The sequence below is a fragment of the Clarias gariepinus genome, chromosome 14 (assembly GCF_024256425.1).
Source record: "Clarias gariepinus isolate MV-2021 ecotype Netherlands chromosome 14, CGAR_prim_01v2, whole genome shotgun sequence".
Classification (NCBI taxonomy): domain Eukaryota; kingdom Metazoa; phylum Chordata; class Actinopteri; order Siluriformes; family Clariidae; genus Clarias; species Clarias gariepinus.
In genome coordinates, this window is record NC_071113.1 from 13,943,115 (window position 1) to 13,959,072 (window position 15,958).

Sequence of the window (15,958 nt, forward strand, 5' to 3'; positions counted from 1 at the left end):
TAAAAACCAATAATGTCCACAAAAAGGGTATAATTCATGCGTGTTTAATAAACAAACGTGTTATTTCGTGCGTTATATTACATTACTCAAGTCAATGGCAGATCGCCATCTTGTGGCAGTATACTGTTACTACACTCCTTATTTGTTCCATTTTAGTCTCAAGTTCAGAAAAAAATTTAAGTACACGTTAATAATATAGTTGTAGATTAAATGTCTTCTTTTCTTTGTTTTTGCACACATTTTTTTAAACGTCTATTATTAACTTTACCCTTTTCGCACTGTTTTTTTTTTTCATTTTGATTATCTTAACATTATTCTTCAACTTGTTGCCTGTATGTTGGTGTATAATCTGTGAATTGGCTGCTGTAGCATTTCAGTTTCATTTTGGGATTAATAAAGTGGGCCGCACGGTGGCTTAGTGGTTAGCACTGTGGATTCCCACCTCAGGTCCGTGTACATGGAGTTTGCATGTTCTTCCCGTGCTTGGTGGGTTTCCTCAGGGTACTCCGGTTTCCTCCCACAGTCCAAAGACATGTAGATTAGACAAATAGGCATTCCCAAATTCCCAAGTTCTCACAGTGTGTGAATGTGTGTGCCTGCAATGGTTTGCCCCCCCATGCCCCAAGTCTTCTGTCGATAGGCTCCACTTCTTCACAATGCCCCCACTCCCCGAGGCAGACAAGATAAAGTGGTATAGACAATGAGTGAGTGATTAATAAAGTACTCTATCTATCTTTCTAGCTTTCTTATGAACAAAATTTTTACAATTTTTTCACTGACTATGTTAAAAAAAAAAAGGTCAAATGCAGCAGGCCACCTTCCACCTTATGATATTGTATCCAATATAATGAGACGGATTATGGTCTTAAATAAGGGGACAGCAGGAAGAATTTATGTACAGCAATTTATGATAAAATGATGTAACTACATACATACAAATATACAATATTCATTCTACAGAGCGTAGAAGCAGTGAATCACTAAAAAGCCATGGTTGTAACTGGCTAGACTGGCTTTTAGTCAGAGTTTAAGCACAGTTCTGGACTAAAACACAGTTTCAAGTGTTAAAAACATTTTAGTGTGGGATCAAGCTTAACAGATATACTGATGCTTTTTGGAAATAAAAAGACAATTAATTTTAACGCTCAAGTAAATGTTCATGGTTTTCAATTTTGAACACTTTGACCAAAACCGACATTAACAGATACAGATTGTTTTCATAGATATTTTTTCAGAAAGACAATTGGAATTGCATTTACATATTAATAGAGTATATTAAAAAAAATACAAGAACTTATCGAACAAAATGAAACAAATAAATCTTAAAAGAAACTGATTGGACCATACATGATTGCACTAGTACTATAAAAATAGTGTCTTAATAAATTTAAAAAATCATAACCACAATTATAGATGTGTCAAAGCAATGAAATATGTGTTCATTAGTTTAGGATCATCAATGACACTTGTCAGAATGAAGAAGACATTAAAACACACAAGATTTAAATGAAAGGAGTGTCAGTGTTCAAAAGGTCTGTAGTTCACAGCAAAGAAATAATAGTGTCCGAACCTTTCAAATGAGCAATGCTGTTTCTTAATAGCCTTTAGGAGACATTAGTGATTGTGCTATTCTTAGAATGAGACTCTTAATTGAAGCAGAAATGCTATAACGCAGAGGCACACAGGAGCGTAGTGCTGCTAGGGGCTGAGGAGCTCGTCCTCGATACACAGGCTGCTGGGGAGGCAGAGCAAAGGTTGGATGGAGCTGCTGGTGCTCTGACTCTTCAGACTCTCAATGGATCCTGATGACCCTGAAAAGATCACTACAGTAAGGTAAATATTGCTACAGGAAGGGATTCTGCTAGATAGCTGCTATGCACACAACATTCCTTAATGTTTAAAAGCAGAACTACATAAACAAAAGCCATAGGCTATTAATGCAACAAGAATAAAGTGAAAGTAGCTTGAAGCGATCGCTCTGGGAACTGCTCCTACATACCGTTATGAACATTCCTCAACAGCAGTAGACCAGGACTCAGATGCTGAGCAAGTTGAGAGTAAGTTCAGGTCAGATTAACAGAGAGAGGGTTAAGAAACAGAACAGCACAGAAGCACACAAGCATCAGACTGTAAAAGCACATCAAAGTTAAACATCAAGAATATCATCAGCAGTCCAGCAAGGAGTTTAAATGTAGTGCTGTCAAACAATTCAAATTATTTATCAGGACCAATCGCATTAATTAATCTAATCAAGATTATTAACATTTCTTTAGTTTAGTCAATTCTGACTCAAATCAGAATTTTTCAACAGTTCTGCAGAATTTAGTAGATTGTTTTCAAATACTGAAATAAACCTATTAACGTATAAAGATTAAATATAAACTTGTATGTAATGTTCCCTCAATATTTAAACTTTTCTGGACAATCTTTCGTACACAAAATGTCTGGATCATTCTTCAGCATAGTGCCACTTGAGTTAAGCAATTTTTCCTCATCATAATGCACAACACCAACATGGTTTTTTGGCGATCATTTAATCTTAGGTTGAGGCATTTCTGAAATTATACTAGAATAGATCCCGAAAAAAATACAGGTCTTAAGAGAGTTCATTAATTAATATGAACAAATATTAAAGTGTTCAATAGCTTCAACCTAATACACTTAAAACCTAGTAACTAACCATACAGCATGTTTTGAAATCCGAGGAAAACACCGGGTCCTTACACACTTGCTGAAAAAATCTTGACACAGAAAAGAGTAAATAACGACACAAGAAAAAAGAGCGAAACGAGGGTGTAGCTTGTAGCGAGTCAGTGCACTGAAGTGTAGGGGGAATGTTAAGGGGCTGATGCTGACCATGTACGAGGAGCACGAAAGTACTAATGAAGGAGAGCTGACTCACCAGGCAGTGCCAGGTCTGCTGAGGGATCGCTCTCAGTGCGACTCAGGCTGCTGCGTGCACTGTGGCAGTCCTGCAGGATCTCGCTCACAGACACCCCCACAGACCTGCCCTCTGACCCTGAAAACACACACACACACACACACACACACACACACAAGGATGTTACAGTTTACACTTCAATTATAATAGAATAATAGATAATTGAATTAAATAATATAAATTCATCTCAAATGTAGGTTTACCTGTATTAGGGGATCCTGGATCTGATTCTATACCATCTACTGTTGCCTAGGTGTGGGAGGAGGGATGAAACAGCTTCAGAGCACTGAGCAGCTCAAACAGTAATGTACACAGTTACAACAATGACTATTGTTACCAGTGTTCTCTTCTTTCACTAAATGAGGCAGTTATTTAAATGAAAAAAAAAAAAAAAGATCAGCGTGTTTTACCCCTGTGTATGTAATTTGCCATATTTTCTCCTGTTCTATTTATTTACAGGAGAAGTGTACATATAAGTGTCACATATAGATGAAGCATCTTTTCTACGGTCTGAATGCATGTCTCTCCTACAACAAAAGAAAACTAGAATTTAATTCAATGCTTTTTCTGATTAATCACCATCTCTCAGTGAGACATTTCCTTTCTTAGCTGGTGGTCTCTTAGATGAAAATTATGCTCCCATCCACAGCAAACATGGATTTAGCATGTCATTTACATTATGCTTGCCAATGAAATATAATGTTTGTTTTTTTGTATGTAATTTTTTTTTAGCCATGTAAAGCCAAAAGTCAGGAGTATCAAATTCAATGTCTGCCTGGGACACATCAGCAATTTTGTGAGGCCCAGTAGGGAAATTTCATCTTTTAATTTACGTATAATATTATATTAATTAAGATTATTAACATAGCCTATTAAAATAAAAAAACAAGGGTTTTTTTTTTATATTTTTTATTTCTATTTTTTCAAATTTTCTCCCCTAATTTTAGTGGTATCCAATTCCACCCCGTCACTGGAGGCTCCCACATTAAGCATCTACCGCCAATCAGTCGGGAGGGCCGCAGACCGACCCACGTGTTTCCTCCGATCCACGTGGCGTCACGTTTTTTTAATTGCTCGTTCACGCACCGTTGGGGTCAGCGTAACACACTTGGAGGAACAGTGCTATCCGCTCCCTCCGCCTGCGCGAGCTCACAGACGCCCCTGATTGGCTTGTAGAGCCGTGATTAATGTGGGAGCACTGAGTACCTCTCATCCCTCCCCCCTGAGAGAGCTCGGCCAATCAGCTCTCTCTAGACCTCCGGCTGTGAGAGGTTAACAGCATCACCCGGGGTTCAAACCAGCGATCTCCGGATGATAGAGCGAGCGCTTTACCACTACCATCTCTCTAAATGGTTTAATAAAAATAAAAATAACGTAAACAGCTTCATTTTATGATGTAATTAATAGAGTACGACACGAGTATAGGGCAGGAATCTGAGATTATTCATATACAGTAATACTTTATGCAGGCGAGATGCTGAGGACAGACCTCAGTTGGAGCTGAACTGTAGGGCCGCGCAGGGTGAGGCTGAGCATCAGACAGATCAGAGAGATGCTCTTCATCCTCCTCCTCCTGGATAGGAGACGTGGGGGAGCGTGTAGACCTGCAGAATATATATATATACTGAATATATGCACTCATAGAAAAGGTTTCAGGCTTTCATGCATTTTATATAATGCTGGTAAATATTAATTAGTCTTTAAAGACAGGTGAACTGCTGCCTACTGAACAACGGAAATCTGATTTTGATAGACAAACCGAGCTTCGAAATCATACATCATGCACAACCATGGTTTAAATCTTCAATAAAATAAAATAAAAAAATTTAAATAAATTTTAAATCTGATCTCAGAAAAACTTTCATACACAATTTAATAAGCCAGAAACATTCAACATAAGATAAATAGGACTTTCCACTAATTGTAGCCTTAAATAAACTTATTACATTCATTATGTTTATGTATTGTTTATATTTATTATGTCTTATTTTATTGTTGTTTATATTGCTGTTATTTATGTTCCTTTTTTTTATCGAATATTGCTAACATGCAGTGAGTCATAGAACAGGACATATAGATGATCAGTCACCATTCTAATAGCAAGGTAAAAATCACTACAGTAAAAATGCATCATCATCATAATAATAATTATTATTATTATGATTAATATAATAATAATAATGATAATAATAATAATAATAATAATAATGATAATAATAAAGTGTCCAAAGTGTAAGTACCCATCTGGTGACTTGCTGAGTTTGGATTTCAGAGCTGCTGGATCTGCACTGAGCTCGACGGTGCTCTGCTGCTTTAAGCTCAGGGTCAGTGGGTCACCCATCTCTCCTGAATACTGGACCTCTTCATATAGAGGAGCCGAGGGCAGAGCAGGAGATGCAGGCTGCACGCCATTCAAAGCTTCCAGGAGAGAAACGGGCTCATAGCCCGGAGGGATGTTCTCAGAGTTCTACAAGCCAATGTAAGAGGTCAAAACTCTCTCAGATTACTGATTATGTCCAAATCTATTTGCAAAAATTATTTCAACGATGAACGGTTCATAATATTTTACTTAATACAATGGGAAATAAGTCCATGTGTTAAGGCCATGACTGTTGAAAACTAATTGTTAAAGATATCAGTATTTAAAGATATCATATTAGTTTTTTATTAACCTCCATAGTTAAAGCATAGCTTTATACCGAATTTTCTGTGTTGTCTGAGCTCTGAGATAACACTGGACTGAAGGGGACAGTGGAGAGCACTCCAGCAGGCTTCTTCCTCACTGCACGGATCTGTAGCAGTGCTCGGAAGGCTAGTGAGGAGGAGAAAAAGCCCATTTAAGGACAAGCAAACATAAAAAAAAATATTGCACTATAATTAAGCAAACACAGCTGTTGCACCCTCTTTACAATGAGCCCAGATGTTACCAGATGCATTTTTGCAACAAAAAAAGGGAAACATTTACAAATGTTTAATAAAGGGCTTTGCTTCTCATTTCCTTCACTGGATTTCCCACAGGGGTTTTCTATCTTTTTTCCCACTATCACTCTGAAAACCTTGAAACTTTGGAAATCTATACTTTCTTTAAAATATGTAGATCTGTTAAACTTTAAGCTTGAGTGGATATTTAGGCTTATGTTCTTTATATTGTTATTATAAGCTTAATAACAATATAAATATAAAAATAAAAATCCAATGTCCTCCGTCAATGGGAATGAGTTCTAATCTTTTATGCCAGTCACCCATGTATACATTCTCCTACAATGTTTCTCCAGGAAACAGCACACAATGCCCTAACTATATGCTATTACAAATACTACTTCTGTCCAGCAGGTGTCAGTGTTTCAAAAGTCTGTATTGTACACATTTACAACAGCGGCCATTTACAACTGCATCCAATTAAATTAAATACAGACAATATGGAGAAACCATGGGGGAAGAAACGTGATCGTATAACACAAAGATTAATCGGCTGTTTAAACTTCTGTTTAAAATGCATTATCATGCTAAGAAAACATGACTCGGCCTGTTTCGATAACAAGCCAATCCGGCAGAAGTGTATGCATTGATTAATGAGATGCTCACGCAGTCTGCAGATAGGGCAGTTGTTGGCTTGGTAACGTAGTGTGTCAGCACACGCATTGCAGAGACAAAGGTGCCTGCAGGGGAGGATGAGTGTGTCGCGCAGGTCTGACAGGCACACCACACACTCACTGCTGTTGTCACTGTTCTCATCCTCTACAGACTAATGGGGGGGGAAATGTGGTCATATAACACAAAGATTAAGAACACAGGAACCTCCATAAGGACAGCTAGCTGTAAATTATTAGTGAAGGCACATGGGTTATTGCTACCTTGACATTCTTATATGTCAGTGGTTCGAGACAGTAGCTTGATTTACCTTCGTATCTTGGTTGTTCTTATTCTCGATGCCATAAATCTCCTGGAGTAGGTAGCTGACACGATCAACCTGCACGATGGCATCAGTACAAGGTGAGCTTATCTACACTGGGACAGGAGGTGGGCAGTAAACTCGCTTCATGTTTGCCCTGAAGTGTTTCGGTTGACAACAACCCTTGTACGCAATGAAAGCAGCTCAGTCACAGTTTTATAATGTCAAATGCCTCCATGCACACCCACTACTATTGTGTCGCTCTACCTCTACATCTACGCCTAACTGAGCCTTTTAAATGTAGTCGTAGTCGTTAATGTTCAACGTGAGTGTCATGTGAGTTCTCTTTATGTGTGGTAAAAGATTGAGAAGAAAACGCCATGCTGAACTTAAAAAGTAAGTAAACATATTGCCTGATCGAAAGTGAAGTGAACTACCATCTGAATGAAGTAACAGTGTTGACCCTTATACATCACTTACAATTTGTTTCTGCTTCAGAGGCTTCACTGAAAAGCTGCCATCAACATGCTGTGAAAAAAAGACAAAATGAAACGAAATCAAATGTAAAATAAAGTTTTTTTTTAATTATCTTATTTAACTAATGAATACTGAATTGCAATTTTGTTCCAACAATATTTTGATATAATAATATAATAATATCATTTTTTTAAATTGTTGATATTTTAATATTCGGATTATTTATGTACAAATATTTGAAAATAATATGCATCTCACACTATCCCAAACTTCAAACAAGCATTCAGGTTCGACCCCACATTCATATTTTGATAACTCAACCACAAAAAACTAATTCCAGCTAATGAATATTTAGTTATCAATGTATTCAAGAGCTTTAAGTGAATAATCATTCTCCTTCAGTAATGCTATTTAAGATTCAAAACTCATTGCATACCCGTTCAAACGCTGCTAAAAGTACATGGGCGTGTCCAACAACGTCTGCAATGGCAAAGAATATTGATCAATATTGACAGACTAGTTCAACTACGTATAAATTTGAAAACAGAATATTTTTTTATTACACTTGTAAGACCTACCATCTCCATCATCCACAACTGCATGAATCACCAAAGGGAAAACACCTCTGTCCAGGTCAAAGTTTAGCTAAGAAAAAGATCAAGAGTTGCACAGTGTTAAATCATAAGAAACCTTTTATAGAAAGCCCCTTTTCCCCTTAAAAAAGTTTAATAAAAGTTTGTAATAGAAGTTAAAACTCAGTGAGAAAAAGTAAGACACTGTGTAAATATGTCTAAAAATCCACAGGACTAACTTCGGTGGATAATATTCCTTGAGTCAGCACTGATGCTGGGCCTGGGCTGGGTTAAAAAAAAGAGGGTTTAAAGAGAGTTTCAGAGCCCAAAGTGTTTGAGAAGTCACAAGGGGGGACTGACCATCACTCCCAAATATGTGCCTTCTACAAATCTATTGCTTTGGATTCTTTGATCTTCATGTTGTCTCCATTGCAAATCCCCTCCACGGGATCTAAAAGGCCTAGACATGTTTCAGCATGGCCATGAAGACAGGGTTTGCCGAGGTGAATGTGGAAGAACTTGAGTGACCTGCACATAACCCGTGACCCCACTAAACATTTTGTGGATATAAACTGAAACGTCTGATCATGTTTTCTTATTCTACCATCAGTGTCTAACCTTATTAATGCTCTTGTGGCAGAATGAGCGCAAATCCCAAAAGCCCAAAATGCTCCAAAATGTAGTGAGATACCTTCCCAGAAGAGTTTGTTTAACAGCAGTGAACCAGCAAGTAAATGCTAATGGACTTAAGGCAAAAAAATATGGCGAGTTGATCAAGAGTCCACAAACTTTTAACCACATAATGTGTAAACAATATGGAATATCATATTCTTAAATATGATATTAAAAAAATGTGTAAAAGTTGGATTTTATCCAATTGCATTTTAGGGGATTGCACATGTGTATGTGGGTTTCCTTGGGGTTTGTCCCAGGCCCAGGCAATACTTTATCCGCAGTGTCCCAACTCCAGCATAACTACTGTGTGTCTGAAAAAAACACAGCTATTGCAGTACAAGTTCTATGTTGATGTTGTTTCATGAAACATTTAACAGAAGACAATCCACGCTTTATGAGGGTAATTTGTGAAAATGAGTTTTAGAAATACACAGCAATTAGTAAGGATGACATATAAAATATTTACGGTTCTTACCTCCTCTGGTTTCCATTTAGTGAAATCAATCTTGAAAGACGGAAGAGAAAACTGCTGGTTTATTCCTTTCTTATAGCAGACTGTCTCAGATGCCATAGCTGGTGTTTTTGGAGTATAGCTTAAAAACAAATGTTTTAAAAATGTTAAAAATATCAGCCTTACTATCACAGCCTAATATCGTTATTTAAATGTACGAGCAGTCATTGGTTTGCATGTACAGTATATATACAGTACAGCTGTTTACACCTCTGTGACTCCATAGCATGGATTTAGGAAGCTTTTGAAATGCAGCCTCTGCTCATGCATCTCTCTCCAGATAAATGAGTGTTTAAAACTGGCTGCATGTGAGCAGTATTTTGTTAGTTTTAGTTTTTTTTTTGTTGTTGTTTTATTAAAAAAAATAGTTTAGCTTTGTTCACTGATTATTGCAATCACTGGTTATCTTGCTATTGTATTATTGTTGATATTATTAGGATTATTATGAAAGTATAATCATTTGTATTGTTCTTTTTACTTTAATGAGGTATATGAACGTGCTTTAAAACAGCTTACATTTTAAATAGTTGATACAGCATTAGAGTATTATCTACAGGATGGCCCAGAGGTCTGGATTCAAACAGATGTTTCCCCTAATATGAACTAACTTTCTTTTTATTTCTCACTCAAGATCTCTTTAAAACTAACAACATAATATTAAATAGGCCTTGAAATGGGTCAAGACAGGTGCTAATCTTATGGCTGATTAGTGTATTTACGCGCACACACACACACACACACACCCCAGTGGCACGAGGGGAACGCAAATCCTTGGTGGTTTTAACGTTATGATTGACCACCGACGCTCAGAAGTATTTGTGTGTGCTGCAGTTTCCATGGCATTGCTGAAGCTGATTAAAGTAGTGTTGTATTTCTTTGGGCTCACGTAACAAAGGCAGAGACTACAGTACTGGTGCATAATCACATGACCTACATGCTTAATTTGACCTGTAACAGTCGTATGAAGACCGACAGCATGTGTGCATTGGGTCCTGGAAGACCACCTGGCCTGCACACTTAATGTTTTCCCAGCTCTATCACACCAACTTTAATTCAGTAAAGGCTTTTAATTAGCTGATTAGTTTAATCAGGTGTGCTGGGAGCTTAGAAACACTAAAATGTGCAGGGAAGTCGTCCTTCAGGACCGGAGTTGAGAACTATTGATCTGTCTCAAGTGCATTTACTATGTACTGTAGAATTTGCATAGTTTGCTATAAAGACTACTTACACTGCCACTCCATTAGAAAACTCCTCAAAAGCCTGGCAGTATAGTGTGATGGCGACCCTGGCATCAGTGTCAAAGTAAAACTCCACGCCGTACAAGACTTCAGAATTTCCAGCTTCGTCTGCAGTGCTTTCGTCTTCGGCTTCGTACCTGATAACAAGGTAAATAGACGACGTTTAATGCTTACCTTCTTTTAGTATAAAAAAAAAGGTCAAATTCAAATTGCTACATGGGACAAACCTAACAAGCCGTAAGGAGTCCTTCCTGATGTTTACAAGACTTCTCAGGGTCTTCACTGGTTCATGAGGTGCAGGAGTCACGTAGGGAAACTAGAACAATGAGAAAGGAAATGATGTAATATTAGGATATTTATAGGACTCAATGGGTCACTAAAATCGTTTGGGTTTCTCACCTGAACTGGTCTGTTGCCTAAAAAATTCAAATCCATGTTTTCTCCAAACAGATATCCCTCAGGATGGGGTGTGTCAAATTTCTGGCCGCCCATGAAAAAGTGACTGGTGAAATAATTGCCTGTAATTGGAAAATCAAAATAGTGAGCATGGAAGTGGACTTATATCGGTATAACACACATAGGCCTGTGAATCGAATCATAGAAATAAAAGACTTAGAAATCTCAATTATGGGAGATAACTAGTGGTTCTACAGCACAGTAAAATCTTCTTTGTCTTTCGGCTGTTCCCTTTCAGGGGTCGCCACAGCGAATCATCTGCCTCCACCTAACTCTATCCTCTGCATTCTCTTCTCTTACACCAACTAACTTTATGTCCTCTCTCACTATATCCATAAATCTCCTCTTTGTTCTTCCTCTAGACCTCCTGCTTGGCTGTTCCAGCCTCAGCATCCTTCTACCAATAAATTCACAGTCTCTCCCCTGAACATGTCCAAACCACCTCAATCTGGCCTCTCTGACTTTATCTCCAAAGCATGAAACATGCATTGTCCCACTTATGAACTCATTCTTGATCCTATCTATCCTTGTCACTCCCAAAGAGAACCTCAACATCTTCATCTCTGCTACCTCTAACTCTGCCTCTGACTTTTCTTCAGTGCCACTGTCTCTAGGCCATAGAGCATCGCTGGTCTCACCACTGTCTTGTACACCTTCTCTTTCATTCTCGCTGATACTCTTTCATCACACAATACGCCTGCATACGACTTCTCACATCCTTTCCATACTCACCATTCCTCTGGACCATTGACACTAAGTACCTTCTTAACCTCTGCTCCCTGCATCCTCAACGTTCCACTTGGGTCCCTCTCATTCACACACATGTACAGTATTCTATCTTGCTGTGGCTAACCTTCATTCCTCTGCTTTCCAGAACATACCTCCACCTCTCTAAACTTTCCTCCACCTGTTCCCTGGTCTCGCTACAAAGCACAATGTCATCTGCAAACATCATAGTCAATGGAGACTCCTGTCTAACCTCATGTGTCATCCTGTCCATCACCAGAGCAAACAAAAAGGGGCTTAGAGCCAATCCTTGATGCAGACCCACCTCCACCTTGTACTCTTCTGTCACACCTACAGCACATCTCACCACTGTCTTACAGCTCTCATACATGTCCTGCACCACTCTAACATACTTCTCTGCCACGCCAGAGTTCCTCATGCAACACCACAGCTGCTCTCTCGGCATCCTGTCGTACGCTTTTTCTAAATCTACAAAGACACAATGCAACTCTCTATTACCTTTTCTGTACTTCTCCATTAGCATTCTCGAAGCAAATACGGCATCTGTTGTACTCTTTCTAGGTATGAATCCATATTACTGCTCACAAATGCTCGCCTCTGCCCTTAACCTAGCTTCCACTACTCTTTCCCAGCTTTATGCCTCTGTAATTGCCACAGCTTTGCACATCCCCCTTGTTCTTAAAGATTGGCACCAATACACTTTTTTCCCATTCATCTGGGATCCTCTCACTCTCCAAGATCTTGTTAAACAAACTAGTCAGGAACTCTATTGCCACCTCTCCTAAGCACTTCCATACCTCCACAGGTATGTCATCAGGACCAACAGCCTTTCCACTTCATCCTCTTTAACGCCCTACTCACCTCACTCTTACTAATATCTGCTACTTCCTGCTCCACAACAGTCACCTCTTCTACAGCACAGTAAATAAATGGCGAATTTGCTGTCAAACACTCATCAGTCTGGTTTAGGTAGGTAAATCACTAAACTGTGCTGCACTCCAGCTGCCTCTGGTGGAACTGAGGGAGCAGTGTGTAATGCATAAGTCAGTGGCGCTCACAATAGGATCTAGTTGCATGATACATAGCCAGGAGCGTGATTTCATTATCACTGTGAGTGTGATGGAATTCACTTTGCACTACACACTACTTCTGTCATGTTTTAACGTAGTATATAGTTATGATTATAATGACATAATTGTAACTCAAAGCCTAATGAACTGCTCGCTTGATTACTAGTCAGTCTGGTTCTCACAGAAAGTTTTTTTTTATATTTTTTAAAAAAGCTTTTAAAACAATTTATTCATTTTGCTTCAATTATAAACACAATCCTTCCATGACATTATGATCACCTGCCTAAGATTGAGTAGGTCTTTACTATTAGAATAAAAATTTTAAAAAAAGTGATGCCTTGGGCACCCATGACCTTGTTGCCGGTTCACCAATTTTTCTTCCTTTAACCACTTATGGTCATGTCCTGACCAATACAGCCCGGGAACATCTCACAAGAACTGCAGTTTCAATGTTTTACTAATCCAGGTGTCTAGCCATCAGATTTTGGCGCTTGTCAAAGTTGCTCAAATTCTTTCTGCTTCTAACACATCATCTTCAGAGATAAAATGTTCACTTGCTGGCTAATATATCCCACTCAGTTCCAAATGCCTCTTTAATGAGATAATGTATCTGTAGCTATTTCTAACTACTGAATTGTGATGGGTGATGTGATGGGTCAGAGCAACTTAAAAACTGCAGCTCTTGTGGGATCTTTCTGGTCTGCAGCAGTCAGAACCTAATAAAAAGTGGTAAAAGGACGGAAAACCAGTAAACTGTAGACAGAGTCATGGATAGCCAAGTCCCATTGACGCCGATCCAATAGAAAAGCTACTGTAGCTCCAATTGTTAAAAGGGTCAATGCTGGTTCCTGTAGAAAGTTGTCAGAACACAAAGTGCATCACAGATTTTGGTGGCTAAACAGGGGGACATACTTAATATTAGGCTAATGGTCATAATGTCATGGCTGATCACTGTATTTCATAAGTTAAAAAAAAAAAACAATAAAAAAAAAATAAATAAATAAAAAACATGATTCAAACTAATTTAGTTCGATGTGTCTTTTATTCATCTGTCTTCTATACTGTTAAACCTACACAGGGTTGAAGGAGTCCTGGAGCCTAACCGAGGAAACTACAGGCACACTAAAGGCAGGGTAAACCCTGGACAGGGTGCCAATTCATGGCATGGCACACATGCATGCACCACACACTCATTCACACACTACGGGCAAACCAGTTAGCTGTGGGAGGAAACCGGAATCCCCGGGGCGAACTGTTGACCCTGGAGGTGCGAGGCCACTGTGCTAACCACTACGTCACCGTGCCACCCTGTCTGATGAGTTTATGACCTAAATCTTTGATAATCTGACAGATAGATAGATAAGTTTGACAACCCCTGCCCTGACACATTGTATATGACAAATCTACTGGATACAAATGACTGACCTGAGCTGAAGTAAGGATTTTCTTCTTCAATCCGTGATGAGTACTGAGCTGTCAGTACTAAGCTGTTAGTCAGATTTCAGAGCAACACTTTGCATGGCCTTTGCATGATACTGATTGTAATGTACAGTACAATCTTACCGGATTTAGGAGGATATCTGTACGCGGAATTGGCTTGAATATCGATATCTTCAACTCCAGCAATTCTTCGACTAAGTATTGAGCCCATGTTCCCGCCGTAATGTCCTGCTGAAAAGCCTGGAGCTTTAAGGAAGCGGAAAGCGGACTGTTTCTGGCAGGCAGCCTCACGCTTGTACGGCCAACCCGTCTCTCCACCGTTACAGATCCATTCCCAGCTCTCCTGGGGAAAACCGTGCGTTCATCGCTGATCCCAGAACAGTACTACACCACATAGAGGGGAAATAACCCGCTCGGAACACCCACTCACGCAGACAAATAAAAGATAAATAACACGAATAAAAAAAAATGGGATATATGTGGCCAGTATAAACAACAGTCCAACAGGGATCCAGACTCGACACTGAAAACAACACGAGCAACCCCGCGAGACGTTAGTTCATGGCGCTGAGCATCATGGGATACGTAGTTCATAGGAATATAAGCCTGAGGATGCTAACTTCATAAGGAATACGCTTAGTTCTGGGGTTGTAACTAATGCTGACGTCATTTACCGTTCAAAAATATGTCCTGCACTATATTGACAAAAAAATATTTTACATTGTATCCAAATACATACAGTGTATCGCAATATGGAGTTGGTCCCATTTTGCAGCTCTAACAGCAGTGCCAATCCATACACACACACACACATTCACACACCATGAGAACTTGGTATGGCGATTTGGGAACAACAATTAGCCTAATCTGCATGTCTTTGGACTGTGGAGGAAACCAGAGTACCCGGAGTAAACCCTCCAAGCACGGGGAGAACATGCAAACTCCATGCACACAGACCCGAGGCAGCAATCGAACCCGGACCCTGGATGTAGAAGGCAACAATGCTAATCAATAAGGCACAGTGCCGCCTGACATACAGTAAGACACTCCCTCCATAAATGTTAAGTAAAGGTAAGTGAGCAGACCTCTTTTACAGGAAAGACTCATCATATTAATGAACGTAGGGTTTTATTTGTTTTTTAATATGAAGCATATACCATACAAGTCTGTGTGAAAGGGGATTATACAATTAATAAGAACTTAAGTCATGTGTGGTATAGGATGAACCATCAGGGACCATGAGGGGGAAAAAATGCTGACCAGTTGATAGAATTTCAAGAGGTCAATGAGTCAAACAGGTTTAAAGATGTGGTCTTTGCTTAACCATCACCCAGCTCCTGCCTTAGCTCACACCCCTTACTTCCTAACACCACATTAGCCGTTCCCCAGTCCTCCGTTCCCAGCAGCTACACCCCACATGCACATAAACACGCATGCACACTCTGTGGTTACAGACCAGTAGCCTTGACCTCACATGTCATGAAGTCATTGGAGAGGCTGGTCCTAAAGAACCATCACTAAACTACTATCAGTCCCACATCATTGTAAAGAACGCTATTATCTTCCTGCTACACTGAGCTTACACTCATCTTGACAAGGCAGTCAGCACGGTACGGTAATTTTTTGTTTACTTTTCAAGAATAAGCTACTGGACATGCAGGTGGATACTGTACTGGTGACCTGGATAACCAACTACGTCAAAGATCGTCCACAATATGTGAATCTACGGAGCTTCGACAAGCACAAGAAAAACATGCAAACTCCGCGCATACAGGCTGGAGGCAAGACAAGACTTGAACCACCAACCATGAAGGTACAAGGTGAAAGTGTTTAAGCACTTTAGCCACCATGCTGCCTTAATATAAACCTATGATATAAATGATTAGCGATCACCCACAACTCCGCCCGCATGCAGATCCTGACACCTGTGTACCAGTGC

At 39.3% G+C, this 15,958-nt stretch overlaps 1 protein-coding gene across 2 annotated transcripts; it reads right to left on the minus strand.

The window, feature by feature from the left end:
* Window positions 1–890: 890 nt before the first annotated feature.
* On the minus strand, window positions 891–14,544 carry mgrn1a (mahogunin, ring finger 1a). 2 transcript variants are annotated; one of them, XM_053511031.1, is made up of 17 exons: window positions 14,143–14,544; window positions 10,706–10,824; window positions 10,534–10,622; window positions 10,297–10,443; window positions 9,033–9,150; window positions 7,889–7,955; window positions 7,747–7,790; window positions 7,314–7,361; window positions 6,843–6,911; window positions 6,527–6,686; window positions 5,641–5,753; window positions 5,182–5,408; window positions 4,431–4,545; window positions 3,145–3,190; window positions 2,903–3,019; window positions 2,000–2,042; window positions 891–1,811 (listed from the first exon to the last, which is right to left on the minus strand). In XM_053511031.1, the coding sequence occupies exons 1-16, from the start codon at window positions 14,228–14,230 to the stop codon at window positions 2,002–2,004; spliced, it is 1,608 nt and encodes a 535-aa protein (XP_053367006.1). In that variant the 5' UTR covers window positions 14,231–14,544; the 3' UTR covers window positions 891–1,811; window positions 2,000–2,001. The 2 variants fall into 2 exon arrangements, with proteins under 2 accessions (XP_053367006.1, XP_053367005.1); XM_053511030.1 differs by lacking the exon at window positions 2,000–2,042.
* Between the last annotated feature and the right edge of the window lie 1,414 nt (window positions 14,545–15,958).